Here is a 27808-nt window from a genome sequence, read left to right on the forward strand (position 1 = left end):
CTATCAGGGTGTCATGAGAACCCCTATTTATAGGCCAGGAGTGGGCCGTGCCGCAGGGCGCAGCAAGTAAGAGCTGAGTGAGCTGAGAGAACCAGGAGAACTGGGCAAAACAATCAGAGGGACTTGTAAGAAGAGCAGCGGTGCTGCTGACAAGGGAGCCAGGTGGCTCTGCGTTTTCAGTAAACTATTGATGTGGAAGAACCCCTGCGTTGGCAACTGATGTCTATGTGAATGTTTCCCTTCTTTCTTCCCAATAATAGTGGGCTACTATGCCCTAAAATACTGTTTGGACTGTACTCATTGGAAAAACACCTACATGAGCATATTCACCTCAATTTGCATTAATGCTATCATCAACACATACACTATATTGTCAAAAGTATTGGACACCGGCCTTTACACGCACATAAACTTTAATGGCATCCCAGTCTTAGTCCGTAGGGTTCAATATTGAGTTGGCCCACCCTTTATAACACATTCAACCCTTCTGGGAAGGCTGGGAAGGCTGTCCACAAGGTTTAGGAGTGTGTCTATGTGAATGTTTGACCATTCTGCCAGAAGCGCACTTGTGAGGTCAGGCACTCTCCCCACGCGTCTATGTAACACCTCTTTCACCATTGATAGTATGTCAAGAAGTGCAAACTTTCAGGGGTCTTTACAGTAATGGATCACTGTTCTTGTATAAAGAAGGGGAGTCCCCATGGTAGAGTGGTCCACTGGGATTTATGAAAGAGGTTTGTCAGTTATTAGGGGCTTGAAAGGGACGTCCTTAATTTACTTTGTTTTGGACAGGGGCAGATTTCGATCACTTTGGATGGAGTAGAAGGTGAGTGGTCTTTCAGGCACAGAGGCTGGGGAAGTAAATGTTTTAGTCATTTGTAGACAGAAAAGGGATAATATTCAGTCACTAGGGAAAGGAGTGTTTCCATCACTGGGGGGCTAAAAGGTGAGTTGGCTCAGTGTTGGCCAAGGCTGGGAAGGATGTGGGTGGAAAGGCTGGTCTTCCAACCTTAAGGTTTGGGGGAGACTCTTTTCTGTTCAAGCATGATGGTGCCCATGTGTACAAAGCTTACTTCATAAAGATGTGGATTGACTAGTTTGGTGTAGAACAGGGGTCTTCAAAGTATGGCCCTCCAGTTGTTCAGGAACTACAATTCCCATCATGCCCAGTCATGTCTGTGAATGTCAGAGTTTTACAATGCCTCATGGGATGTGTAGTTCCGCAACAGCTGGAGGGCCGTAGTTTGAGGATCCCCGGTGTAGAGGAACTTGAGCCCAGACCTCAACCCTACTAAACACCTTTGGAATGAATTAGAATGCTGATTGTCAGTCAAGTCTTCTCATTCGGGCATCAGTACCTGACCTCAGACTTGACCACAAGTTCCCACAGACACCCTCTAAAATGAAAGCCATGGTTTTAGAATTGTAAGCTCAAAAGGCTTATGGTCAGATATCCTCAAATTCTATGGGCTTACAATGAGGAGGGGAAGCCAAACAGAAGTGAGGGATGGGCAAAGGTTATGTTTAAACGAGCCTTGTCATATTGGCCATGACTACTTCCATTCCAAATGTGTTGTATGAAATAGGGGGATCCTGAAATAAAGTCATCTCCCAACACTTCTACATCTTCCCTGGCCTTCTCTGTTCTCCTGGAGAAAAGTCTTAGACCATGGGAGTCCAACCTTTTGGCTTCTTTGGGCCACATTGAATGTAGAGAAATTTTCTCGGGCAGCATATTAAATATATACTATAGTTAAGGCATATAAGTAATAAAACGCCGCCGTGCCCTTCCTGCCCTGCTGCGCCCCCCCCCCCACCATAACTAATTTAACACAACTAGTGGATGATCCCCTCCGAGGCAGCCTCTGCCTACAGTTAGTTGGAAGCCGCTGTGGCTGTGCCCCCGACTCGACTTCCCTCCTCCCTAGCAAAAGAAAAAAAATTGTCAGGGGGCAGTGGGCCGCATTGCCTGCGGTTCTGGGCCGCATCGGCCCCCGGGCCGCAGGTTGGACATGCCTGTCTTAGACTGTTAAAGTGCAATTTATTTTCCAAAAATGTATAATAATATAATTACAACTGTACCTGATGCAGATAAGAAGAAGATGATTGTGGTGATTGATGACCTGGATGGGAAGAGCTCAGAGAAAGGAATTAGAGAACTCTACAAAAAGTCCAGCCTGGGGAACCGGCCCTCAGACTTGTTCCTGTTCAGGAAGGAGGAGAAGGAGACGGATTATCTGACACATCTCAAAAGGGATGAGCAAGTCAACAAAGAGGTCGAGAAAAGATGGAACCTTTTCCAAGATTTGATCCATGACCTCGGTAAGAGTTTCCGATTCTGTATCTCTACCTTTTCAGGTGTCTTTTTGATTTTACTTTTTATGTCCAGCAGAGAATAGTAAGATGTAAGAGCATTAGCCAGGACCCAAACATTCTGCAAATTTCTGTGCCATGGCCCAAGGTGATAAAGAAAAAATACAATGTGTTTTATTTGCATATACTGTACATTGACCATTATCCTGTGATATCCAGACCATGTTATTTCATCTAGTATACCCAGCATCAATGTTGTCGCTCAAAATGTACACAACCCCAAGATTCACCCACCGTGAATCATTCATCCTTTGCTGAAAACATTGAAAATTAGACCCTATAATATTGGTGTTTTTCAAAATCTAAAAATTTCAGAATAAAATGTATAATTTTTGTATCTATAGCATTTTTGGTTGACCAATGAGCAATCTCTGCTCAGATAAGCTACCATGGATCTTTGCAGGTATCTGTAAGGCATTAGTCTTCCCAATATAAGGAGCATTCACAAGTGTACCAGAGTCCTTCACTGGCTACCCTCTCCACTGACCCTCAATGTAGGGGTTCAATTTTCTATCTAACACCATGGATTGCATTGGCATGTTTATAGGAAAAAAAAAAGTCCCTCTATCCTACAACCTCCTGGGTCCCTCTGGATGATGATGATGATGAAGCCCACCTGACCCAGGGAATATGATTTCCCCCCCTGGGAACATTATGTATTAACAGTATGAACATGTATACATTATGAAACTTGAAACTGCTGGCTGGCTGGGCCCCCCTGTTAAAGTGACAGGGCCCTGGCCCACTACAGTAGGTACAGTGGTACCCCCTTGTCAGCAGCCCAGGCTCTGTCTAGCGTACTGTAAGCTGTAGCTATATTATTTATTAATGGATTTAGATCAACCATAAACATTTATTATGTTAAGTATTGGTGCAAAAAAAAAAAATTAGGTGAACTCAAAAAATGAATATGCAAACTCAAAATAATTCCCATTTAAGTTGGCCTCGGAGAAAAGGGAGTCTATTAAAGGTGGTACGGATCCTAGTGTCCCTCAGCTACGGAAGAGCCCTCGGGCCATCATACAGTTTTTTTTTTTTTGTTTTTTTTTTTAACAGAATTCAGAGTTTCAAAGTCAGAATTCTGAGATTACAAGTTTGGACCATACTAAAATTTATTAAACACAATTCTGAGATTAAAAATCAGAAGTCTGAGATTAAAAGTCAGAATTCTGAAAATTGAAAGTCAGACTTTTGAGCTTAAAAGTTAGAATTCTGAGATTAAATGTCAGAATTCTGAGTTTGAAAGTCAGAATTCTGAGAATATAAGTCCCCAGATCATTAGTACCCCTGTTCAACAGATCCCCAGATCATTAGTACCCCTGTTCATCAGATCCCCAGATCATTAGTACCCCTGTTCAGCAGATCCCAAGATCATTAGTACCCCTGTCCAGCAGATCCCCAGATCATTAGTTCACCTGTTCAGTAGATCCCCAGCTCATTAGTACCCCCGTTCAGCAGATCCCCAGCTCATTAGTACCCCTGTTCTGCAGGTCCCCAGGTCATTAGTACCCCTGTTTGGCAGACCCCCAGATCATTAGTACCCCTGTTCAGCAGATCCCCAGATCATTAGTACCCCTGTTCAGCAGATCCCCAGATCATTAGTTCCCCCTGTCCAGCAGATCCCCAGATCATTAGTTCACCTGTTCAGCAGATCCCCAGCTCATTAGTACCCCAGTTCAGCAGGTCCCCAGGTCATTAGTACCCCTGTTCAGCAGATCACCAGCTCATTAGCACCCCTGTTCAGCAGATCCCCAGCTCATTAGTACCCCTGTTCAGCAGGTCCCCAGATCATTAGTACCCTTGTTCAGCAGATCCCCAGCTCATTAGTACCCCTGTTCAGCAGATCCCCAGTTCATTAGTACCCCTGTTCAGCAGATCCCCAGCTCATTAGTACCCCTGTTCAGCAGATCCCCAGCTCATTAGTACCCCTGTTCAGGAGATCCCCAGCTTACTAGTACCCTCGTTTAACAGATCCCCAGCTTATTGGTACCCTTGTTCAGCAGATCCCCAGCTCATTAGTACCCCTATTCAGGAGATCCCTAGCTCATTAGTACCCTCGTTTAGCAGATTCCCAGCTTATTGGTACCCTTGTAGGATAAAAGGATAAAACATAGTGGAAAAAAACACTAGGTCAGGTGCAGTGGTAGTCAAATCAAGTATAGATAACCACCCTAGATCACTAACTCATCTAAAATTAGATGTGGATCAATAACCAAAATGTAATGAAACACAGCAAAGAAAGCATGGACAGAGCCATGAAAAGAGGGAAACGGAGATCCAAGTAATATAACTAGTTAAAAGACTTTATTGATTGAGACTTGAAAAAGAGACACACTGTTGCAATAATAAATAACCAACTCCACCAAACTCCAACATAGAGAGTGACAGATTGTGATAAATACACTATGTAAAACAAACAGAACTCTTGACCCTAATAAAGTGCATTGGTAGCAAGGAAATGATCCGGATCTGCTGTATAGCCAAGCAAGGTAAGGACTACCCCTTAGGGGTCAGCACACTCGTGACTGAGAATTGAGCTTGCTGTATATGAGTTACAGGATCAATAAAAGGCTTATCACCAGGGTATAGTTGAGACTGGCGGTAAGATATGGAGGAGGGAAGGGAGGAACCAATCAGTGTAGCAGGTCTAGAAGTTCAGTCCTGGGTGAGATATGACAAGTGAAAGCAGATTATGCTATAGTGACATGGAGAGAGAACATGAGACATTTGCACAGGTGAAAATCTCTGTGTGTGTGAGGGGTCAGACTTGAATCCACAGCAATGCAGACAGAGTGCTAAAATTGCTGACAGCAGCTGTGAGGTGAACAGCAGCAGGAGGGTCTGTGAATGTCACACAATGAAGACGCAGTATTGAACAGGGAGGTATACCTGCCTTTCCATGTCCAAACCTCCTATCATAAACCCGGGGCTGGCCCAAGACATTGTGCTGCCTGGGTCCAAGAATGAAATGCTGCCCCCCCCCCCAAAAAAAAAATCACGTCCACCAAAAGGCCCCACATCCATTATTTTATATAAATATAAAATTTATAAAATATTATATATACTGTTATCTTCTTCCATAACTCACCGCTGGACGGGTCCACCAAACACCCTGTAATGGTGCTGGTGGCTGAGCCTGACGTGCAGAGGTAGCCTAGCAGGATCCGGTAAAACAGGGACATGGACGGATCACACTGGTGATAGACACGGGCTAGCCCGAGGTGCTGGGTCTAAGTGACAGCAGGCCTTCACCAGAGCCTCTGATGGTGAGGATGGATTTTGCTGCGTGTTGAACACCAGGTCGCGGTCCCCAGGGGGGGAACAAGTCCAGAACTGGAAGCAGAAAAGTCGACAAGGATAAGGCAGGAGAGTAGTCACAGGAACAAGTCACAGGAACAAGCCGAGGTCAGGGCGGGAAGCAAGCAGATGAAGTAATGGACAAGCCGGGAGGTCAATCAGGAGGAAACAGCAGGTTCAGGATCAGGAGTACGGGTAAAGCTACAGACAAGACAGCAAGGAACAAGTGTGTCAGTCACCCTTTATATAGGCCTCGTATGGTGCCAAATTGTGACGCTATTGTGTACGCGTGTTCACGCATTCGCGCATGCGCATTGGCGAACGCAAGTTTGCCATTAAACGGGAGCGAGTGAATTTGCGCATTCTCGTATGCCCCTGGGATGTCACCGTGCGTTCCTTACACACCCGCTGTCTGTCCTCAGTCCTCCTGTCACTCCTGTGTCTGCCGCAAGCACCGCCCTAGAAGATCCAGCCTGCTCTGCGTGAGATTGAGTGCGCTGATGTCTGACGTCATTGCGCACACCACGATCACGCGAGGGACGTTCCCAGGAGGAGACACTCCGCCTCCTCATACTCATCAGTTTGCACTACAGGAGGCAGTATAAGATGGGGAAATGCCACCCGTAACACGCCACAAACTGATGGCACACAAAACTGCTGGAAAAAAATCTCGGGCATCAATTTGCTGCCCCTTTCAAAGTTCCACCTGGGTCTAATGGACCTAGGGGGACCCATGGTAGGGCCGGCCCTGCATAAACTGCAAGGAGATGTTTCTCACACTCACCAATGAAGATCCCAGCAGCTGATTCCTCCAAGAACGCCTAATCCCCGCCACTACAGTGGTTCAAAGCTGTACTTTCAGTCCTCAAGCAAATCTCGAGGAGTGAAACCACAGGAGCGGGGATGCAATGGCCGGAAACGCTCTATAAGCTGTGATGAGTACGCACTTTTATGTCCAGTAATACTCTGATAATGGAAGATTGCCTGGATGTGCATCAACCAATGCCAAGGTGCAATGATCCCAATTACAGTCCACTATCCCCCAGATTATTGGGGGATGCAAAACATGAGGAATGCAGGAAGGGTCCGTAGTCCAGAGCCCCCCTTGCAGGGTGTGATAATGTCACCTGAGGAAGCTTGCATTCACTTGGCAAGCGAAACATACTGCAACATTATCACACCCTGCAAGGGGGCTCCAGACTCTGGACTCTTTCTGCATTGGGATCATTACACCTTGGCATTGGTGGATACACATCCAGGCAATCTTCCTTTTTTTAGTAACCTTGTTCAGCAGATCCCCAGTTTATTAGTACCCCTGTTCAACAGATCCTCAGCTCGTTAGTACCCCTTCTCAGCAGATCCCCCGCTTATTAGTACCCCTATTCAACAGATCCCCTGCTCATTAGTACCCCTTCTCAGCAGATCCCCAGCTTATTAGTACCCCTGTTCAACAGATCCCCAGCTCATTAGTACCCCTTCTCAGCAGATTCCCAGCTTATTAGTACCCTTGTTCCACAGATCCCCAGCTCATTAGTACCCTTATTCAGCAGATCCCCAGCTTATTAGTACCCTTGTTCAGCAGATCCCCAGCTTATTAGTACCCCTGTTCAGCAGATCCACAGCTTAGTAATACCCTTGTTCAGAAGATCTTCAGCTTATTAGTACCCTTGGTTCAGCAGATCCCCAGCTTATTCGTACCCCTGTTCAACAGATCCCCAGCTCATTGGTGCCCATTCTAAGCATATCCCCAGCTTATTAGTACCCTTGTTCATCAGATCCCCAGCTTATTAGTAACCTTGTTCTGCAGATCTCTAGCCTATTAGTACCATTGTTCAGCAGATCCCCAGCTTATTAATACCCCTGTTCAACAGATCCCCAGCCCATTAGTACCTCTTCTCAGCAGATCCCCAGCTTATTAGTACTCTTGTTCAGAAGATCCCCATTTCAGTAGTACCCCCAGCTCTGCTGATAACCCACTCAGTAGTAACCCCCCAGCTCTGCTGATCCTCTTGTTTTCTGATGCTCCTTTCTCTCTGGTCCCTACTCACCTCCTGCTATATTGCTCCCATGCTGCTCACCACGTGTGACATCTGCTAGGTGTAATGATCCCAATTACAGTCCACTATCCCCCAGAGTATTGGGGAATGCAAAAAGTGAGGAATGCAGGAAGGGTCCGGAGTCCGGAGCCCCCTTGCAGGGTTTGATAATGTCGCCTGAGGAAGCTTGCATTCACCTGGCAAGCGAAATGTACTGCGACATTATCACACCCTGCAAGGGGGCTCTGGATTCTTGACCCTTAAGTACTGTAGTTTGTCCCCATTCCACGAGCGTGCGTAATTTTAAACCGTAACATGTTGAATATCTATTTACTCGGCGTGACATCATCTTTCACATTATAGAAAAAAATTGGGCTAACTTTACTGTTTAGTTTTTTTTTTTTTTTAATGCAGTAAAATGTATTTTTCTCAAAAATGCGTTTAAAAGACTGCTGCGCAAATACTGCATGACAAAAAACGACCGCCATTTTATTTTCCAGAGTCTTTGCTAATATATATATATATATTGTGGGGGATTAGCTCGGTGGTAGGCATGGATGACCCCTTTGGGGGGTGCGTTTACACAGGGAGATAGCCGAGAAGTGGTTGCAAACAACAGGTTGGTTTATTCTTGCAGTTTACTTCACACAAGTGCAAGCCTCAAAACAGCAAAATAAAAATAAAACACAAAATAAATCCTTGCCACTGTGGGCGGCTACCTTCTCACACACAGGAACCTACCTAATGAAGTCTGTCTCCAACCTACTGTTGGAGCAAACTTTGCTGATCCTACAGCAGACACTCAATAGTCCATTTATTTTCTTCCACATAGAAATAGTTCAAGACCTCACCTTGAGTAATCTTCAGTCTTAACCACTTAAGCCCCGGAAGATTTTACCCCCATTCCGACCAGGGGGTATTTTGCGATTCGGCACTGCGTGACTTTAACGGAGAATTGCGCGGTCGTGCGACGCTGTACCTAAACGAATTTGGCGTCCTTTTTTTCCCACAAACAGAGCTTTCTTTTGGCGGTATTTGATCACCTGTGCGATTTTTTGATCACGCGCTATAAACAAAAAAAGAGCGTCCATTTTGCAAAAATAGCAATATTTTTCCCTTTTTTTTTATATGAAATTCCCCCCAAAAAAAATGTAAAAATCAAAATGTTTTAAAATTTTCGGCCAATTTGTTTTATGCTACCTATGTTTGTTAAAAAAAATCGCAAAAAGCGTATTTTGATTGGTTTGCGCAAAAGTTATTGCGTTTACTAACTAAGGGAAAGATTTTTGTCATTTTTGTTGTTTTTTTTTTTAACGCGTAATGGCGGCGATCTGCGATTTTTTTTGCGGTACTGCGACATTGCGGCGGACAGATCGGACCCTTGACTGACATTTTTGACACTTTTGGGGTTACCAGTGACATTTCTACAGTAATCAGTGCTATATATATGCACTGTTACTGTAAAAATACACTGGTAGTGAAGGGGTTAACTTTATTTGAGAGGGAGGGGCTGTGTGTGTCCCTAGGGGCGTGATTCTAACTGTGATTGGCTGGGGCTTCAGCTGTATGCAGAGTGATCAACGGATCTACATAGTAGATCCAGATGATCAGCTCTCATACAGCGAGGAGAATGACAGGCAGCGTGTTTACACAAGCTGCTTGACTTTCTCCCTCTCCCCCGCCGATCGCAGAGTGGCCGGCGGACATCGGGGGGGTCCGTGACCACTAGGGAGCGGGAGCGCGCCTCCGGGGGCGCGCACTCGCTCCCTAGACCCTCACAAGCTAGTGACGTAGCCCTACGTCACTTTGCCTGTGAGGGGCTGACCGCCGACGTAGATAGTCGTGCGGCGGTCGGCAAGTGGTTAATTAATTTCCCCTTCACACAGGAAATGTCCATTGGTTTCTTTTCACATAGCAACCATCCAAGACCTCACTTCGAGTAGTCTTCACACTTGTTACCCTCCTCAGCCACATCGCTTCAGGAGGTATTCCCCATGCTCACACAGCTTTCAGGGGGCACACATCTGACTGTCCTTCTCTCCCCATGCCCACACACCTCTGGACAAATTATAGAGGCCTTCATTTCCTCATTCTGAACAGCTGAATGGTTTTCAACTTCCTGCTGGCTATCTCTGCAGCCGACACCCTATAGTAATTGGTGAACTTTCTAAACCAGGTGGAAATGTATCTCCTGTCTGTGACTACATCCACAGATTTACCTGACTTCCTGTCACAATATATATATATATATATATATATATATATATATATATATATATATATAATGTTTGGGGGTTCTAAGTAATTTTCTAGCAAAAAATAAAGATTTTAACTTGTAAACAACAAATGCCACATTGTAATGTGAGACGTTGTACATTCCCAACACAGAAGAATTATTTTTTATTATGTGTCTGGAAGGTAAATAAGGATTTATTGGTCACACATTCTGAATACAGTGTAACGTTTCTTTATTCCGTTTCCTCTCTGTTTTGTATATTTCAGTAAAGCTCCCTTCTCCGCCAACACTGGTAAGATTTCTGATGTCATTTATGGTAACGTTTTAGTATATATTTTATGAATTATTATAATAAAAACGAAAAATAAATAAATAGAATATTATTTTTTTAGTCTGGAAATTATGAAACGCTGCATGTAGATATTTTATATTTGATGCAGCCAGTAGGTGGAGCTCTTGACACCTTTGCCAATGTTTTCAAGCTTCTCTTTAAAGCTCAGAGATGAAGTTTATACAAATAAGTTAGAGAGGTGGCATGGCGTATTCTTCTCCAAAGGTTAAACAATAAATACAAGCTACTTTTACTTATATATTACTGATCCAACACTGCTTCCTCCTCCGCTATCTGACACACTGTCACCTTATATACAGATTACTGATCCAGCACTGCTTCCTCCTCCACTATTTGACACACTGTCACCTTATATACAGATTACTGATCCAGCACTGCTTCCTCCTCTGCTATATGACACCATGTCACCTTATATACAGATTACTGATCCAGCACTGCTTCCTCCTCCGCTATCTGACACACTGTCACCTTATATACAGATTACTGACCCGGCACTGCTTCCTCCTCTGCTATCTGACACACTGTCACCTTATATACAGATTACTGATCCAGCACTGCTTCCTCCTCCGCTATCTGACACCCTGTTACCTTATATACAGATTACTGATCCAGCACTGCTTCCTCCTCCGCTATCTGACACACTGTCACCTTATATACAGATTACTGATCCAGCATTGCTTCCTCCTCCACTATTTGACACACTGTCACTTTATATATAGATTACTGATCCAGCACTGCTTCCTCCTCCGCTATCTGACACACTGTCACCTTATATACAGATTACTGACCCAGCATTGCTTCCTCCTCCACTATTTGACACACTGTCACTTTATATATAGATTACTGATCCAGCACTGCTTCCTCCTCCACTATCTGACACACTGTCACCTTATATACAGATTACTGATCCAGCACTGTTTCCTCCTCCGCTATCTGACACCCTGTCACCTTATATACAGATTACTGATCCAGCACTGCTTCCTCCTCCTCGATCTGACACACCGTCACCTTATATACAGATTACTGATCCAGCACTGCTTCCTCCTCCGCTATCTGACACACTGTCACCTTATATACAGATTACTGATCCAGCACTGCTTCCTCCTCCGCTATCTGACACACTGTCACCTTATATACAGATTACTGATCCAGCACTGCTTCCTCCTCCGCTATCTGACACCCTGTTACCTTATATACAGATTACTGATCCAGCACTGCTTCTTCCTCCACTATCTGACACACTGTCACCTTATATACAGATTACTGACCCGACACTGCTTCCTCCTCTGCTATCTGACACACTGTCACCTTATATACAGATTACTGATCCAGCACTGCTTCCTCCTCCGCTATCTGACACACTGTCACCTTATATACAGATTACTGATCCAGCACTGTTTCCTCCTCCGCTATCTGACACCCTGTCACCTTATATACAGATTACTGATCCAGCACTGCTTCCTCCTCCTCGATCTGACACACCGTCACCTTATATACAGATTACTGATCCAGCACTGCTTCCTCCTCCGCTATCTGACACACTGTCACCTTATATACAGATTACTGATCCAGCACTGCTTCCTCCTCCGCTATCTGACACACTGTCACCTTATATACAGATTACTGATCCAGCACTGCTTCCTCCTCCGCTATCTGACACACTGTCACCTTATATACAGATTACTGATCCAGCACTGCTTCCTCCTCCGCTATCTGACACACTGTCACCTTATATACAGATTACTGATCCAGCACTGCTTCCTCCTCCACTATCTGACACACTGTCACCTTATATACAGATTACTGATCCAGCACTGCTTCCTCCTCTGCTATCTGACACACTGTCACCTTATATACAGATTACTGATCCAGCACTGCTTCCTCCTCCACTATCTGACACACTGTCACCTTATATACAGATTACTGATCCAGCACTGCTTCCTCCTCCGCTATCTGACACCCTGTCACCTTATATACAGATTACTGATCCAGCACTGCTTCCTCCTCCACTATCACATAAGACACACAGTGTTTTATATACTGGGATCTGGCAGTGAAATTGTTATATCAGTTTTTTTTATTCTATTTTATTGCAGAAACTGGGGACTGTGGGGATTTTCTCCAGGTGTCGGAGCTCTGATTACACGTGGCTGCAGTCTTTGCTGGAATCCCCTAAATTCCAGGACTGTGTTGATGACGTCACATCCTTCCATATCTCTAAGAAAGGCATTGAAGGGATCATCAACTGCAGCTTCGGTGTTCTGTATCACAGCCAGAGCGAGGGGGCAGTCTGCATTCAGGAGGAATACGACGCCGAGATCGAGCATCTCTCAGGCACACTCGGTACGTTGTCCTTGTCATGTCAAAGTTCTCTCTGCTTTAACCACTTCTGGACTGGAAGATTTACCCTCTTAATGACCAGGCCCTATTTTGCGATTCGGCACTGCGTTACTTTAACGGACAATTGCGCGGTCGTGCAACGCTGTACCCAAATAAAATTTACGTCCTTTTTTTCCCACAAATAGAGCTTTCTATTGGTGGTCATTTTAGGCAATTTGTATTCTGCTATATATTTATGGTAAAAAAAAATCCCAATAAGCATATTTTGATTGGTTTTTACAAAAGTTATCGCTTCTACAAACTACGGGAAAGATTTATGTCACTTTTTAGAATATTTTACTAGTATTGACGGCAATTTTTTTGACAGGACTGCGACATTGCGGCAGACAGATCGGACACCTAACTGACATTTTTGACACTTTTGGGGGCACCAGTGACATCACTACAGTAATCAGTGTTAAATAATATGCACTATTACTGCACTAATGACACTGGCCTGGGAAGGGGTGAACCCAGGGGTGATCAAAGGGTTAAATGTGAGCCTAGGTGGTGTTTTCTAACTGTGTGGGGGATGGACTCAATAGATGAACACAGAGATCGGTGTTCCTAATTAGCAGGATCACTGTATTCATCTGTGACAGAACAGCGGTCTGTTGTGTTTACGTAAGCAGACCGCCACTCCATCTCCATGGGGAGCGATCACGAGGGGCGGGCAGACATTGCGTACGCCAGACCCGCTGATTGGCTCCTTCTCTTGCCAATCAGCAGGAGCGTGCGCCCCCCACTATCTGTCATACGACTCAACGTACAGGTACGTCGTTTTGCGTAATAGAGCCAGCCTGCCACAGTGGTTAACCATCACTACAGTAATCAGTGCTACCAATATGCACTGTCATTGTACTAATGACACTGGCAGGGAAGGGGTTAACACCAGGGGTGATCAAGGGGTTAAACGTGAGCCTAGGGCAGTAATGGCGAACCTTGGCACCTCAGATGTTTTGGAACTACATTTCCCATGATGCTCAACTACACTTCAGAGTGCATGAGGAAATGTCGTTCCAAAACATCTGGGGTGCCGAGGTTCGCCATCACTGGCCTAGGGGGTGCTTTCTAACTGTGAGGGGGATGGGCTTATTGGATCAATACAGGGACCTGTGTTCCTAAATAGGAGGAACACAGGAGTCCTGTGTTGATTGCTGACAGAACAACGGTCTGCCGTGTTCACAACAGCAGACCTCCGTTCTGTCTTCCCGGGGGGGCTGCTGGCCCCACAGATTAGCCCCCCCCCCCGCGAATCTCCACGAGTGCGCCCCCCCAATGCTGACCCCAGAGAAGCAACGTATGGGTATGGCAATTTGCGCAGTCAGCCTTCTGCAGTATATCTGCGGCGGGAGGTCGGCTAGTGGTTAATAAGCAACTAAGCACTGATGTAGCGTGAAACGCGTAGACTTACAGCCTATGTTGCTTTTTTTCCTGTTTGATGCCCTCATTTTGAGGGGGGGGGGTCAGGATAACCCTCATAGAACAGCAGGATGATTTGTGTTGTGGTGTTTCTGTCCGGCACAGGGAGGTTCAATGTTCTGGTGATAATCGATGACGTAGAAAACAGCAGCTGGAAGGAGAAGGAAGGAATTCTGTACTCTCAGCCCAGGATACGGAAATTCTCCCGCAATCTCCTCCTCGTCACCAAGGAAGAGAAGAAGAATGAAGAGAAGATGCTGACTAAGCTGAGGGAGGTTCTCTTTGCCCCCGGATTGCCAGAAACAGGTGATTATTTTTTCACCAAAAAAAAAAAATATTTTTTTTATAAATTCCATTTTATAAAAAATAAATAAATAAAAAATAAATTAATAAATGCTTTGCCTGGGCCTTTTAACCACTTCAGCCCCGGAAGTTTCACCCCCCCCCCCCCTTAATGACCAGGCAATTTTTTGCGATACGGCACTGCATTATTTTAACTGACAGTTGTGCGGTCGTGCAACGCTGTACCCAAATAAAATTGATATCCATTTTTTCCCCAGTTTTCTTTTGGTGGTATTTGATCACCTCTGCAATTTTTATTTTATTTTTTTTTACTTTTTGCTATAAAACACATCCAAGTAAAAAATTTAAAAAAAAAAATTGAATTTCCTCATCAATTTGGGCCAATATGTATTCTGCTACATATTTTTGGTAAAAAAAAAAAAAATCTCAATAGGCGTATATTGATTGGTTTGTGCATGGGATATATTTATGGAATTTGTATTGGAATTTGAATTAATTTATTTTATGGTATTTGATCACCTGCGCGTTTTTTATTTTTTGCGCTCTGAACAAAAAAAATGAGCGACAATTCTGAAAAAAAAAAACAATATTTTTCACATTCTGCTATATGACATTCCCAATAAAAAAAAAAAAAAAAAATCAAATTTTTTCATCATTTTAGGCCAATTTGTGTTCTGCTACATATTTATGGTAAAAAAAAAAAAATCCCAATAAATATTGATTGGTGTGCACAAAAGTTATCACATCTACAAGCTATGGGATATATTTATGGAATTTGTATTACTTTTTTATTTATTTTTTTACTAGTAATGGAGGCGATCAGCGATTTTTAGTGGGACTGCGGCATTTGCAGCGGACAGATCTTGCACCTAACTGACATTTATGACACTTTTTGGGGACCAGTGATGCTAATACAGTGATCAGTACTGTCACTGTACTAATGACACTGGCAGGGAAGGGGTTAACGCCAGGGGCGATCAAAGGGTTAAGTGTGCTCCTAGGAGGTGCTTTCTAATTGTGGGGGAGGTGCTTTGATTGGGGGAAGACAGAGATCCGTGTTTCTGCTTAGCATTTTCCTCTCTATTAGAACGGCGATCTGCCTTGTTTTCATTGGCAGACCGATGTTCTGCTTCTCCTTTAGAACAATCGGTGGGTCCCGATGGACATCGCGTCCACCGGACCTGCTGGTTGGCCAGCGGCACGCGCCCCAGACCCTGTGCACGAAATCATGTACAGTAAAGCTGCGTGGGGCAGTTTTCAAGTGGTTATAGCTCTTACACAGAGTGGCTGGCCTCAGGTGATACACAGAAATGAAACAAATCCTCCTGCATAGTTGTACCTGTTTATCTGCAGTCTTCTCTTCTCTACATCTATTTATAGTCTAGAATTTACACTGAATTTCAGAGTTTCCATTGAGTTTCTTTCCATTGGTGGGCGCAGGGGCGCCACCCCCCCCCCCCCATCCATGCGTCCGGCCCCCTAATCTACATGCAGGGCACCGGACGCATGAATTCCAATGGGTGATTTTTTTTTTTTTTTTTGTGAAGCACGTGATTAGAGCCAGAGGCTCTAATAGACTTCAAAAAAGGGTGGGCTCAGGGCGCAGAGCACTGCACCCCAATCCCACCCAGTTGTGTGACAATAGCGACTGAATATTCGCTATTGTCACACGGATTCTCCTCCTGGCCAATCAGGAAGCGGGTCCTGAGACATGTTTCCGATTGGCCGAAAGGAGAAGCCATGCCATTGGCTGAGAAGGAGGAGGGAGGAGATGCAGGAGACTGAGGTGTAAGCCATCGCTGCTGCTGCCTGCCCTCCACATGTCCAGGGTGAGCGAGTCGGCGACGGGGAGGGGTGTATGGTGTGCAGGCTGGTGTGGTCCCGGGGGGATGTGGTGCGGTCCGTCTGCCGCCCCCACCCACCCCATGGGGCACCAGCCGCCACTGGAGCAGGGAGTTGAGTGTAATCTGAGACCTGAGTGGAGGGAATAGACCCACCCCCTCCCTCTACACAACCCTTATATGGAAACTTGATCAGCTGAGGCTCACTGGAGCTCTCAGCTATTAGAAGCAATTATTTCAGGAGCATTACCCGCAAACTAGATTCTGGGTCAGTTGACTTTTGCAGTAAACATGCCTAAAAATGATAAAATAACTTGATTGGATTCTAAATATCGAAAGAAGAATTAAAGTATGAACCCTTGTATGGTTACTTATTTATTTTTTTATAAAGCAACTTGCAGATGAACAGAGTATAATCATTTTGTATTTAAAACAACACAGGTACTCTTGAAGCTCCAGATATTACCGAGACCCAAAGAAAGGGAGAGGATCCTGGGAGCTCAGCCAATGGAAACAATCCTGGGATGCCGATCAGCATAGACAATGGTGAGAGACGTCATTTTTAATTTATTTCTTTGTTACAGGTATTTATTTATCTCAGACAATTTATGCAAAGCTTTGCAAATGGTACATTTACACCTGTCTCTGCCCTCGGGAGCTTACAATCTAAGATCCCCATCTAACATAGTTACACCTTTACCGCTGCTGGCCTCTAATTCTAGAAATGCGGACTGCATTTTCTGTCTGGCTGTAAGGCTCACCCTCGGATTTTCACCAGTTGGGGACACTGGAGAAACTACACATGCCCTAAAATAAGCCTGTCACCCCCCCCCCCCCCCCCCCCATCTCTCACTTCTTGCCAGCAAATCCCAGAAGATGTAGAAGTTCCAGCTGTGAAGAAACAGACCATCTGACACAGTGTTTATAAGCATTGTTTACAAATAGAGACATACAAAGTAGCATTTTTTATAAATATTTATCAGGCAGAAGGTAGAGAGAAGATACAAGGTTTGCTGATGTCAACGTTGTGGATGGAGTGGCTCACGGTGGGGGTGGGGTTATGGTAAGGGCAGGCGTACGTTGTGGATGGAGTTTCCCATGGTGGCGGTGGGGTTATGATATGGGCAGGCGTACTTTGTGGATGGAGTGGCCCATGGTGGCAGTGGGGTTATGGTATGGGCAGGCGTACTTTGTGGATGGAGTGGCCCATGGTGGCGGAGGGGTTATGGTATGGGCAGGCGTACGTTGTGGATGGAGTGGCCCATGGTGGGGGTGGGGTTATGGTATGGGCAGGTGTATGTTATGGATGGAGTGGCCCATGGTGGGGGTGGGGTTATGGTATGGGCAGGTGTACGTTTTGGATGAAGTGGCCCATGGTGGTGACGGGGTTATGGTATGGCCAGGCGTACGTTGTGGATGGAGTTTCCCATGGTGGCGGTGGGGTTATGGTATGGGCAGGCGTACGTTGTGGATGGGGTGGCCCATGGTGGGGGTGGTATTATGGTATGGGCAGGCGTACGTTGTGGATGGAGTGGCCCATGGTGGTGGTGGGGTTATGGTATGGGCAGGCGTACGTTGTGGATGGGGTGGCCCATGGTGGGGGTGGTATTATGGTATGGGCAGGCGTACGTTGTGGATGGAGGGGCCCATGGTGGCGGAGGGGTTATGGTATGGGCAGGCGTACGTTATGGATGGAGTGGCCCATGGTGGGGGTGGGGTTATGGTATGGGCAGGTGTATGTTATGGATGGAGTGGCCCATGGTGGGGGTGGGGTTATGGTATGGGCAGGCGTACGTTTTGGATGAAGTGGCCCATGGTGGTGGCGGGGTTATGGTATGGGCAGGCGTATGTTGTGGATGGGGTGGCCCATGGTGGTGGTGGGGTTATGGTATGGGCAGGCGTACGTTGTGGATGGAGTGGCCCATGGTGGGGGTGGGGTTATGGTATGGGCAGGCGTATGTTGTGGATGGAGTGGCCCATGGTGGCGGTGGGGTTATGGTACGGGCAGGCGTATGTTGTGGATGGAGTGGCCCATGGTGGCGGTGGAGTTATGGTATGGGCAGGCATATCTTATGGACAATGTACACAGGTGCATTTTATTGATGGCATTTTGAATGCACAGGGATAGCGTGACGAGATCCTGAGGCCCATTGTTGTTCCATTCATCCACGTATGGGCAGGCGTACGTTGTGGATGGAGTGGTCCATGGTGGGGGTGGGGTTATGGTATGGGCAGGCGTACATTCTGGATGGTGTGGCCCGTTGTAGATGGAGTGGCCCATGGTGGCAGTGGCGTTATGGTATGGGCAGGCGTACGTTGTGGATGGGGTGGCCCATGGTGGCGGTGGGGTTATGGTATGGGCAGGCGTACGTTGTGGATGAAGTGGTCCATGGTGGCGGCGGGGTTATGGTATGGGCAGGCGTACGTAGTGGAAGGGGTTGCCCATGGTGGGGGTGGGGTTATGGGCAGGCGTACATTGTGGATGAAGTGGCCCATGGTGGTGGCGGGGTTATGGTATGGGCAGGCGTACGTTGTGGATGGAGTTTCCCATGGTGGCGGTGGGGTTATGATATGGGCAGGCGTACGTTGTGGATGGAGTGGCCCATGGTGGCAGTGGGGTTATGGTATGGCCAGGCGTACGTTGTGGATGGAGTGGCCCATGGTGGTGGTGAGGTTATGGTATGGGCAGGCGTACGTTGTGGATGGAGTGGCCTATGGTGGCAGTGGGGTTGTGTTATGGGCAGGCGTACATTGTGGATGGAGTGGCCATGGTGGTGGTGCGGTTATGGTATGGGCAGGTGTACATTGTGGATGGAGTGGTCCATGGTGGTGGTGGGGTTATGGTATTGGCAGGCGTATGTTATGGACAACGTACACAGGTGCATTTTATTGATGGCATTTTGAATGCACAGAGATACCGTGACGAAATCCTGAGGCCCATTGTTGTGCCATTCATCCACGATCATCACCTCATGTTGCAGCATGATAATGCACGGCCCCATGGTGCAAGGATCTGTACACAATTCCTGGAAGCTGAAAACATCCCAGTTCTTGCATGGCCAGCATACTCACCGGACATGTCACCCATTAAGCAAATGGTGGTCACACCGGATACTGACTGGTTTATGGACCACCCCCCCCCCCGGACCCCCCAATACAGTAAAACTGCACTGGGGGGTCCGGGGGCCAGCCTAAGGCACACCTGTGCAATAATCATGCTCTCCAATCAGGATTTTGATATGCCACACCTGTGAGATGGATGGATTATCTCGGCAAAGGAGAAGTGATCACTAACACAGATTTGTGAACAATATTGGAGAGAAATCGGCCTTTTGTGTGTACATAGAAAAAGTCTTAGATCTTTGAGTTCAGCTCATGAAAAATGGGGGCAAAAACAGAAGTGTTGCGTTTATAATTTTGTTTAGTGTATGTCTGAACCTTCCCTTCAAGGCTTATAACTCTCTGCTCATTCCAAGCTAAGGCTGGTGGTGTTTTTTTTTTTTTTCAGAGACTGAATCAGTTGACAGCGCCATAGCAGATATTGGAGGAAGCCAAGGGACAAGCGAAAGGCAGAAGGCTCAAGGTATGTTCCCATCATACAGCATGGGGTAAAATATGCTTCAGGTTAAGTATGTTAGGTATATCTAAACCCAAGAACCCTTCTCACCATATCCTGTATGGTTATACTGTAACATTCTGTTGGGTCTCATAGAGATCATGGTTTATATGTACTGCACTGATGAGCAAAAGGCCTGAAACAGTTGTATGCAGTTTGGAGTAAATGGCTCTATAATATTAGTTTGGGTTCGGACTATACATCAGAGGATCTGGAAGTGCATCTGACCAATAGGATGGCCTGCATGGCTCCACCACTGCCTGAAACACACAGTGCAGCTTGGCCCTGCCCCCTGCTCTCTCTTCACTGGTTTTGACGGACAGCAGCAGGAGCCAATGGCCTCCCAGTGCTATGAGCAAAGCCTGTGAGATGAGGAAGAGGAGAGAAGAGTTGCAGCAGATAGGCACAGTGCTGGATCAAGGATGGTCATTATTTAAGGGGGGCTACTAAGGTTTTTTACCTTTATGTAGGGAATGCATTCAAGTGATTGTAAAGTTTGTAATAATAATAATAATAATAAAAAAAATAAGAAGTCATACCAGAGGCGTAACTCGAACCTTCAGGGCCCCCGGTGCAAGAAACCATGAAGGGCCCCCCGGACTCGTGGCCGGGGCCCTTCCCTTCAAGCCTGGGGCTCTTCCCACTGATCCTGGGTCCCTTTACTCTCATTGCGGGGCTCTTCATTACAGTCCCACAGCGGGACCCTTTCACAAGTTCTGCATTGGACCCCCTTCCTGCCATCTTGGGGACTCCCCACGGGGGTGGAATGCCAGGGCGGGACGCAAGTGTGACCTTTGAGATCCTGGAAGTTCACCCACTGGTGTCAGTAGTTTTTATTTTTTGGTATTTTAATTGTATTATTTTTGATCATTTTATTTTTTATTTTTTTTACAATGTGACTGACTATGACTCTGTCCATTCAGAAAAGGAAGGAGCTGGTAAATTACATATATTTACCGACCCCTTCCTGGTTCTTTATTGTGACACATCCCCTGCAGCAGTCGGCAGGAGAGGGGAGGGAGCACAGTGGGGGGTGGGGGGTACCAGGGGAGCACACAGGGGCCCAGAGACAGCAGAACACAAGTGAACTGGATAGGAGGAGTGGCGGGGGCAGCATACAGAGGAACCAATCTCCTCCATTTTCCTCCTGCAGCTACAGGAGGAAAAAGGAGGACAGTGATTTCTCTACATGCTGCCCCCGCCGCCCCTCCTATCCAGGTGTACAGGGGAGCCGCACAGGCCTCCTGGAGCATGGGGCCTGGTTGCAGTTGCAACCCCTGCCACCCCTGTAGTTACGCCCCTGAGTTATACTTACCTGGCCTGTGTAATGGTTTTGCACAGAGGAGACCTGATCCTCTTCTTTTTGAGTCCCCCGTCGGCTGCCCTGACTCCTTCCCCCTGCTGAGTGCCCCCAATAGCAAGCCTCGTGGTATGGGGGCACTCAAACAGGCTTGCTCCCGAGCCACGCTTCTGTGAATGGACAATGTCCACTCAGCCACACTCCTCGCTCTCTCCTCATTGGCTCACTGGCTGTGATTAACAGCAACGGGAGCAATTAGCTCATTGTGAGGAGAGAGAGACCCGGGGGGAGCCGTTGCCCCCATGCACATCACTGGATCAAGATGGGGCCCAGATAAGTATGACGTGGAGGGGGGATGAGCTACACCCAGGAGGTTGTTTACCTTAATGCATAGAATGCATTAAGGTAAAAATCCTTGGGCTTTTAGACCTACTTTAATAACGGTCTCATTAACACTCATAAATATGGCCCTACCAAGGGATAATAATATTTATGTTTCTGGAAATATTTTCCAGAAACAAGTCATGGATTTTCTTGGTGCCCTCCTCATACTACCACTCATTATGTAGAATTGCATGTCCTTCTCCATTTTCTCTTCGGGCACCTTCTATGGAACAATCCATTGTGCTGGAAGAAATTAGGATTTCCGAACTCTTTCTGATGTTTTCCTCTGTAGTGTACTGAATTGATATGAAAACTCCGGCACTGAAAGATGCAATTCTGGAAATTTAGTATCCTCCTCAATTTTGTTTTGGTATTTTAGATCCCACGTTACAGCTGCCTCCAGTTCAGTTCGTACCTAAAGAACACATCCAGATTGATAAGAGCTGTAAACTTGGAGTGGGGAGCTTTGGGACGGTGTACAAAGGAGCCTATCAAGGCACGGCTTCTGCCGTTAAAAAACTGGATCTTGAGGATGAAGACCTCAGTAGTATAATCCATGAAATCCAAGTGAGCATGTAAGTTTTATACTCTAAACTAGAAAAGTGTTCCCCTGTACCTTGAATGGTGCATTCAAAATGGTGTCTTTTATATCATTAGTTATGTGGCTTAGCTCAGCCTTTCCCAATCTTTTCAACACAGAGGAACCCTTGAAATAACCTTCTGATCTAAAGGGAACCCCTGCTAAAAATAACTATATCTACAACTCATGATACATCAGTGTGATGGTCAGTGGGAAGAATGCTGCCTAAACTTATGGTCATTGGGAAGAATTCCCCCCATACAGATAGCTAAAAAGATGAATGGTGTCAGTTGCAGTGGCGGCTGGTGAATAAAAATGGGCGGGGGGGCATTAAACCCCAAGCCCCGCCCCCTGGGACGGATGGCTGGCATGCAATCTGCTCGACACCCCCTCCCTTCTTCTCCCCCCTCCCCCCGGGACGGATGGCTGGGTGGCTGGCCTGCAATCTGCTTTACACCCCCTCCCTCCCCCCCCCCCGGGACGAATGGCTGGGTGGCTGGCCTGCAATCTTCTCTACACCCCCTCCCTCCTTCCCCCCCCTCCCGGGATGGATGGCTGGCTGGCTGCCCAGCTGAACAGCCAGCATCCTTACTTGCTCCTTCCCCAAGCGCCGCTGTGTGTCTCCTCAGCCGTATGTCACCAATGGCCAGCAAAATCACGTCTCTTTTTAGCCAATCAGGAAAGGGGTCTCATGACCCGCTTCCTGATTGGCTGGGAGGAGAGTCAGTATGATAATAGCGAATATTCATTCGCTATTGTCCTACAACAGGGTGGGCTCGGGGCGCAGTGCTCTACAGCAACATGGGAACCTTTAAGCAACTTTAGAGATCTCTCTGGAGTTATCGCAGTGTATCACTTCCACCCAGGATTTAAGCCAGGAATCCCACTTGGAATAAGTAAGCTCACCCAGAGCCCAAAAGAAGTCTCATAGTGTAGTAGTTTTAATCCAAAGATAAAAAATGCATAACAAACATAAAAAATGATAAAACAAATTCAGCCCTGTTCAAGTCTACGGAGGACTCTACTCAGGTGTGGCCGGAGCTGACAGAGATTTTACCCTGCTGGTGGTCAATAACCATAACGCCAAGGTAAATAAGCAACTGGTTGGGAATTTTTAGGGTGAGTATAGGTAAGGTTAAATCTAGGTTAACCAGACAGAGGTCCTTGTCTTTCTTTGGTTTAATGTCACATTATTTTTCTGAATAGGAGACTACATCACCCCCATATTGTGAAGCTCATGGCAGCAACCAAAACAGACCAATATATTCTGATGGCAACTGAATATATCCATGGGGCAAATCTGGATAGGATCCTTCACAGCACCTCCTGCCCTATAAAGGTAAGCACTGACAGAAGTCTCAACACAGCTCTGGTGAACCAGAAAAAAAATTTTCCCCAATTTTCTCCAATACTTTTTTTTTTTTTAATTTAAGGGGGCCGGGCTTTACTGACTTCCTAACATGTGTGATGTCTTTTACAGCTGTCAGAGGATGATAAAATTTACGTAAGCCTTGAGATATTGTTGGCCGTGGAATACATTCATTCCCAGAATATCATCCACCAAGATATAAAACCTGTGAATATTCTAGTAAGCCATGTTTGTGTTTCATTATTTTTTTGTCATTTAAAGGGAAACTGTATTGAGGAAACATGGAGACTCCCATTGGTGGCTTCTTTTGTAAAAATGACTGGTTCCCTGGCTGTTATGTAGATCCAGTGGCTCCAGAAATTGCCTAATTACTGACTTTGAACAAGTTTGTTGATAAAGACTTGTGACTTCACTCCAACATTCCTGATGTGATTGTTCCCGAGTCATTATCTGAAAGCTTGAAAACCAAAGATGGCCAGGCTAGTAGTGTTCTCAGAAGGTCAACCAAGGCAGCCTCCATATTTCTCTAAGTCCGGGTTCCTTTGTAATAATTAAATAATAAATAAATATTATTATACTATAATATATTATATATATAAAAAATATATAAATATTATATATATATATATATATATATATATATATATATATATATATATATAAAAAATATTAATATATAATATAAATATATAATATTAATATATAATATAATTATATATATATATAATATAAATTATTATAAATAATAAAATAAAATAATTAATTATTAGAACACATAGACATGTCTTCTTCCAACAGGTTGAAGGAAAGACAAAGAAAACCTTCCTAACGGATTGGGGAATGGCCAACATTCGAGAAACCGTCAGAACCAAAATGGACAAGTCAAGGAAAATTGGACCGATTGGAGGGACGCTTTTGTACAAAGCACCCGAATGTGTCTTGGAAGATCACGTACCACCAACCAAAATGTCTGACATTTGGTCTGTTGGAGCAACGTTGGTTGAACTTTTTACTCAGAAAAAGCCCTGGACAACATACAATGGAATGATGAGGAACATGTTTAATAAGGAACTACCCAAGTCATTAGCCGCACTAAGTGAGAAGCTGCAACCCATTGTGAAAGGATGCTTTTCTTATGAACCAAAAGAACGACCTACTGCTTCTAGAATGGTCTCTGCAATTAAATCTATGGAAGGGGTTGATCTTGTAAAGCATTACGGCTATGCGTTCTAACCAGGCTACCCCTCATTGTGATGTCTAAGAGAGCATTAAATACTACCTGACTCAATATATACAAATGCAAAGAAAAAAGCCAGCTCTACATTTACTGTGGGTTCTACATATCGATTCTTTAAGACATTTGCATTGTATTGTTAGCATTACAGTCCATGATCAATGAGTCACCTGGAAATGCACCTCCCTATGGAGAACATTGCAATTTACAGCTCTCTCTCTGGATTGGGTGATATTTTCGCTAACTACGAGAGGTGTTTGGCAGGAGGATGAAAATGGCAGTTAGGTGAGAGTTTGTTGGGGGGTGAGGCTGAAGAACAAGGAGGAACTGCCATCTTTTCCTAAAGGAAATAAAAGGACGTCATCAAAAGTGTAGAGATGGACTTCTGCTTCCTCCACCATACTGTATATGCCAAGTTCACCCAGAAGGCTGTTATGCTACTTGTGATCTGGAGTTTTATATCTAAGGGGCATCTTAACCATGCCATCAGAGTTTTGTGAGTTTTAACCAGAATGTGGAAAAGGAGAAGAGAAAGAGAGGAACAGAAGGAGAAGAGAAAGAGAGGAACAGAAGGAGAAGAGAAAGAGAGGAACAGAAGGAGAAGAGAAAGAGAGGAGGTACAGAGGAAGTCAATTGAGACGTATACTCTTATGGACTCCAGGTCCCAGATTTCAGAGGCCAGTGTTATTATATGAGATTATTATGAGTAGGAGTTTTGAATATCAGGGCAGACTAATATTGTCAGCTGTAGGCCTGGGACCAGATCTAGGGGACTATGGGCCTTCCACATGTCGCGAGCTGGTCTAAGAAGCATGGAGACTCCCATTAGTGGCTTCTTCTTTAAAAATGACTAGTTCCCTGGCTATCTAATAAAATAACATTATAAAAAAAGTTGAGAGAGGGACTTCTGCTTCCTCCATCATTTTTTGCCATGTTCAGCCAAGAGAAGAAGAAGAGAAGATCATCATGGACTGCCAGTCAGGAGACCACACTATGTTTTGAAGACCTTGTCTAAGTTGAATACACCCGTCTTACCAGGGCCGTCTTTATTCTTGATCAGACCCTGGGCAAAAAGTTTCTTGGGCCCCCTTGAATCCACTTATCAACTATTTGGGGGCTCAAGGGGCAGCTGCTTTGGGCCCCACAACAATGACTAGACCCGGGGCAGCTGCCCCTTTTGCCCTGTGTTAAAGACAGCCCTGCATCTTACCCCTTTCCCCTAGTAGTGGGATACTTAAGTATGTGCAGAAATAACAGTTGGTGAAAAGACAAGGTGATGGGGTAGGACCCCAACTTCTGTAAGGAGTTTAGAGTGAGCCTAAAGGTGCCCTCTAATGTGTAGATAACGCTATGGCAAACCGTGACCATGTACTTGGAACAATCTTCTGAACAGACACTTAAAAAAAATTAGAGTGCCACCTAGTTTTACTAGTCTAGAAACAACTTTATTATTAGAAAAACCAACACATTTCGGGGTGTAGAAAGGCCTCCTTCATTAAGGTTCCATTACATTAAGTACATTTTTTTTACAGTTGGTATTGCCAATGTTACGATGGGATGAAATATTTTATCCTTAATAAAGTCTTATCACAAAAACATGATGCTCGGCTGTACATCTGATAGGTATGCTACATTGGTTAGACCAGGGTTTCTCAACCAGGTCCCCCTAATACCATTGATCTTTCTAGCTATCTGTAAGGAGCATTCTTCCCACTGACCATCACACTAATGTATCAGGAGTTGTAGATATAGTCATTTTTAGGGTTCCACTTTGTTCAAAAGTCTGGGTTAGACATTTTTAAATTGTTATTTTTTTTTCTAATAAAATGTCTGCACCAGAAGCACTTTTTTCTATGTTCTGATTTTTTCCAAACAACATCCTATGTGATCCTGGCAGGGCTGCCGCTAGAAATCCTGGGGCCCCATACAGCCTACCTGACAGGGCCCCCCCCCCCTTCCACCGAAAATATCAAAATTATATTATTACCCCCTCCCTCAATCCCTCTTCCTAGCAGAAATCCCTCCCAATCACCCCTCACAGCGCAACCCCCCAAATCCCTCCACAAATTCATAACTCCATCCACGTACAGAGTGCAGGGGTCAGGAATACGTTCAGGAGAATGCTAGATACAGAATGCAGGGTTCTGGAGCGCATTATGCACAGGGTTCAGGAGAGTGCTAGATAGGGAGCAGTGCCATACCAAGTTGACCAAGATTCTCCATTGAGGCCAATGGTAAAAATCAGGAGTAGTGCTATACCAAGGTGACCAAGATTTCCCATTGAGGCCAATGTTAAAAATCCGGAGTAGTGCCATACCAAGCTGTACATAGTAGTGAATGTACGTAAATGCCTCTGTACTGCACCTCTTCCCAGCTGCTACAACCTCTGCACACACACACACACACCTCTCCTCTGCCCTCGTCATCTTCCCCAAATGTCCCCCATCTTCCACATGATTACCTTTCTAAAATACCTTTCTATTGCTGGCTGCCATATCTTCCTTCTCCTTCTTCCCTATGCACGTGTTGCTTGACACAGGGGGCGCGTCTGAGTAGCAGCCCTGTCCATTACGGACATCACAGCATGAATTTGACAGGTGCAGTCTTTCATTGTGGCTGCATAGTGCACACCCAGCTGGTTTGTTAGCCAATCCCTGGCTGTTCCTTTTGAGCTAGAAGGTAACATTTATCACCAGAATTATGCTGGACAAAGCCTCTGTACAGCGGGACAGTCCTGCCCAGGTTGGGAGGTATGCTGTCTTCCTACCGATCTTCCTGCTGTCCGGGCCCCCCTATGTGCCGGGGCCCCATACAGGAGTACTGGCTGTACCCCCCTGATGGCGGCCCTGGATCCTGGACATCTGGTGGGAGAGTATAGCGTGAGGAGGAGACATATGGCGCAAGGGGGGGTCACATGATCAGAGGAATCTGCCTTACGGAGATGGCTGAGATCAGGAAGGGTGCTAGCCTTTACCATGGCATTAACTGAAAATGAGTCTCACTACTCTTGTAAGCAGAGAAAACAGGGGGGTATACGGTGGTGGATATAAACAGCAGGCAGGGAACAGTGCGACTGTAAAAATGTT

General features: G+C 45.6%; 1 protein-coding gene across 1 annotated transcript in view; it reads left to right on the forward strand.

Moving 5' to 3' along the window:
- LOC309558410 (uncharacterized protein) overlaps window positions 1–25172 on the forward strand; it is a gene marked incomplete at its 5' end in the record, with an annotated part of 49918 nt that extends 24746 nt beyond the window's left edge. The window contains 10 exons of the mRNA XM_082261484.1: window positions 2092–2322; window positions 10209–10234; window positions 12391–12637; window positions 14201–14401; window positions 16681–16785; window positions 19748–19822; window positions 21919–22114; window positions 23326–23458; window positions 23600–23707; window positions 24287–25172. Coding sequence (XP_082117610.1) covers window positions 2092–2322; window positions 10209–10234; window positions 12391–12637; window positions 14201–14401; window positions 16681–16785; window positions 19748–19822; window positions 21919–22114; window positions 23326–23458; window positions 23600–23707; window positions 24287–24721 — 1757 coding nt within the window. The remainder of the gene's footprint in view (window positions 1–2091; window positions 2323–10208; window positions 10235–12390; window positions 12638–14200; window positions 14402–16680; window positions 16786–19747; window positions 19823–21918; window positions 22115–23325; window positions 23459–23599; window positions 23708–24286) is intronic.
- Between the last annotated feature and the right edge of the window lie 2636 nt (window positions 25173–27808).

The sequence above is a fragment of the Pelophylax lessonae genome (assembly GCF_965119305.1).
Source record: "Pelophylax lessonae genome assembly, chromosome: 6".
Classification (NCBI taxonomy): Eukaryota; Metazoa; Chordata; class Amphibia; order Anura; family Ranidae; genus Pelophylax; species Pelophylax lessonae.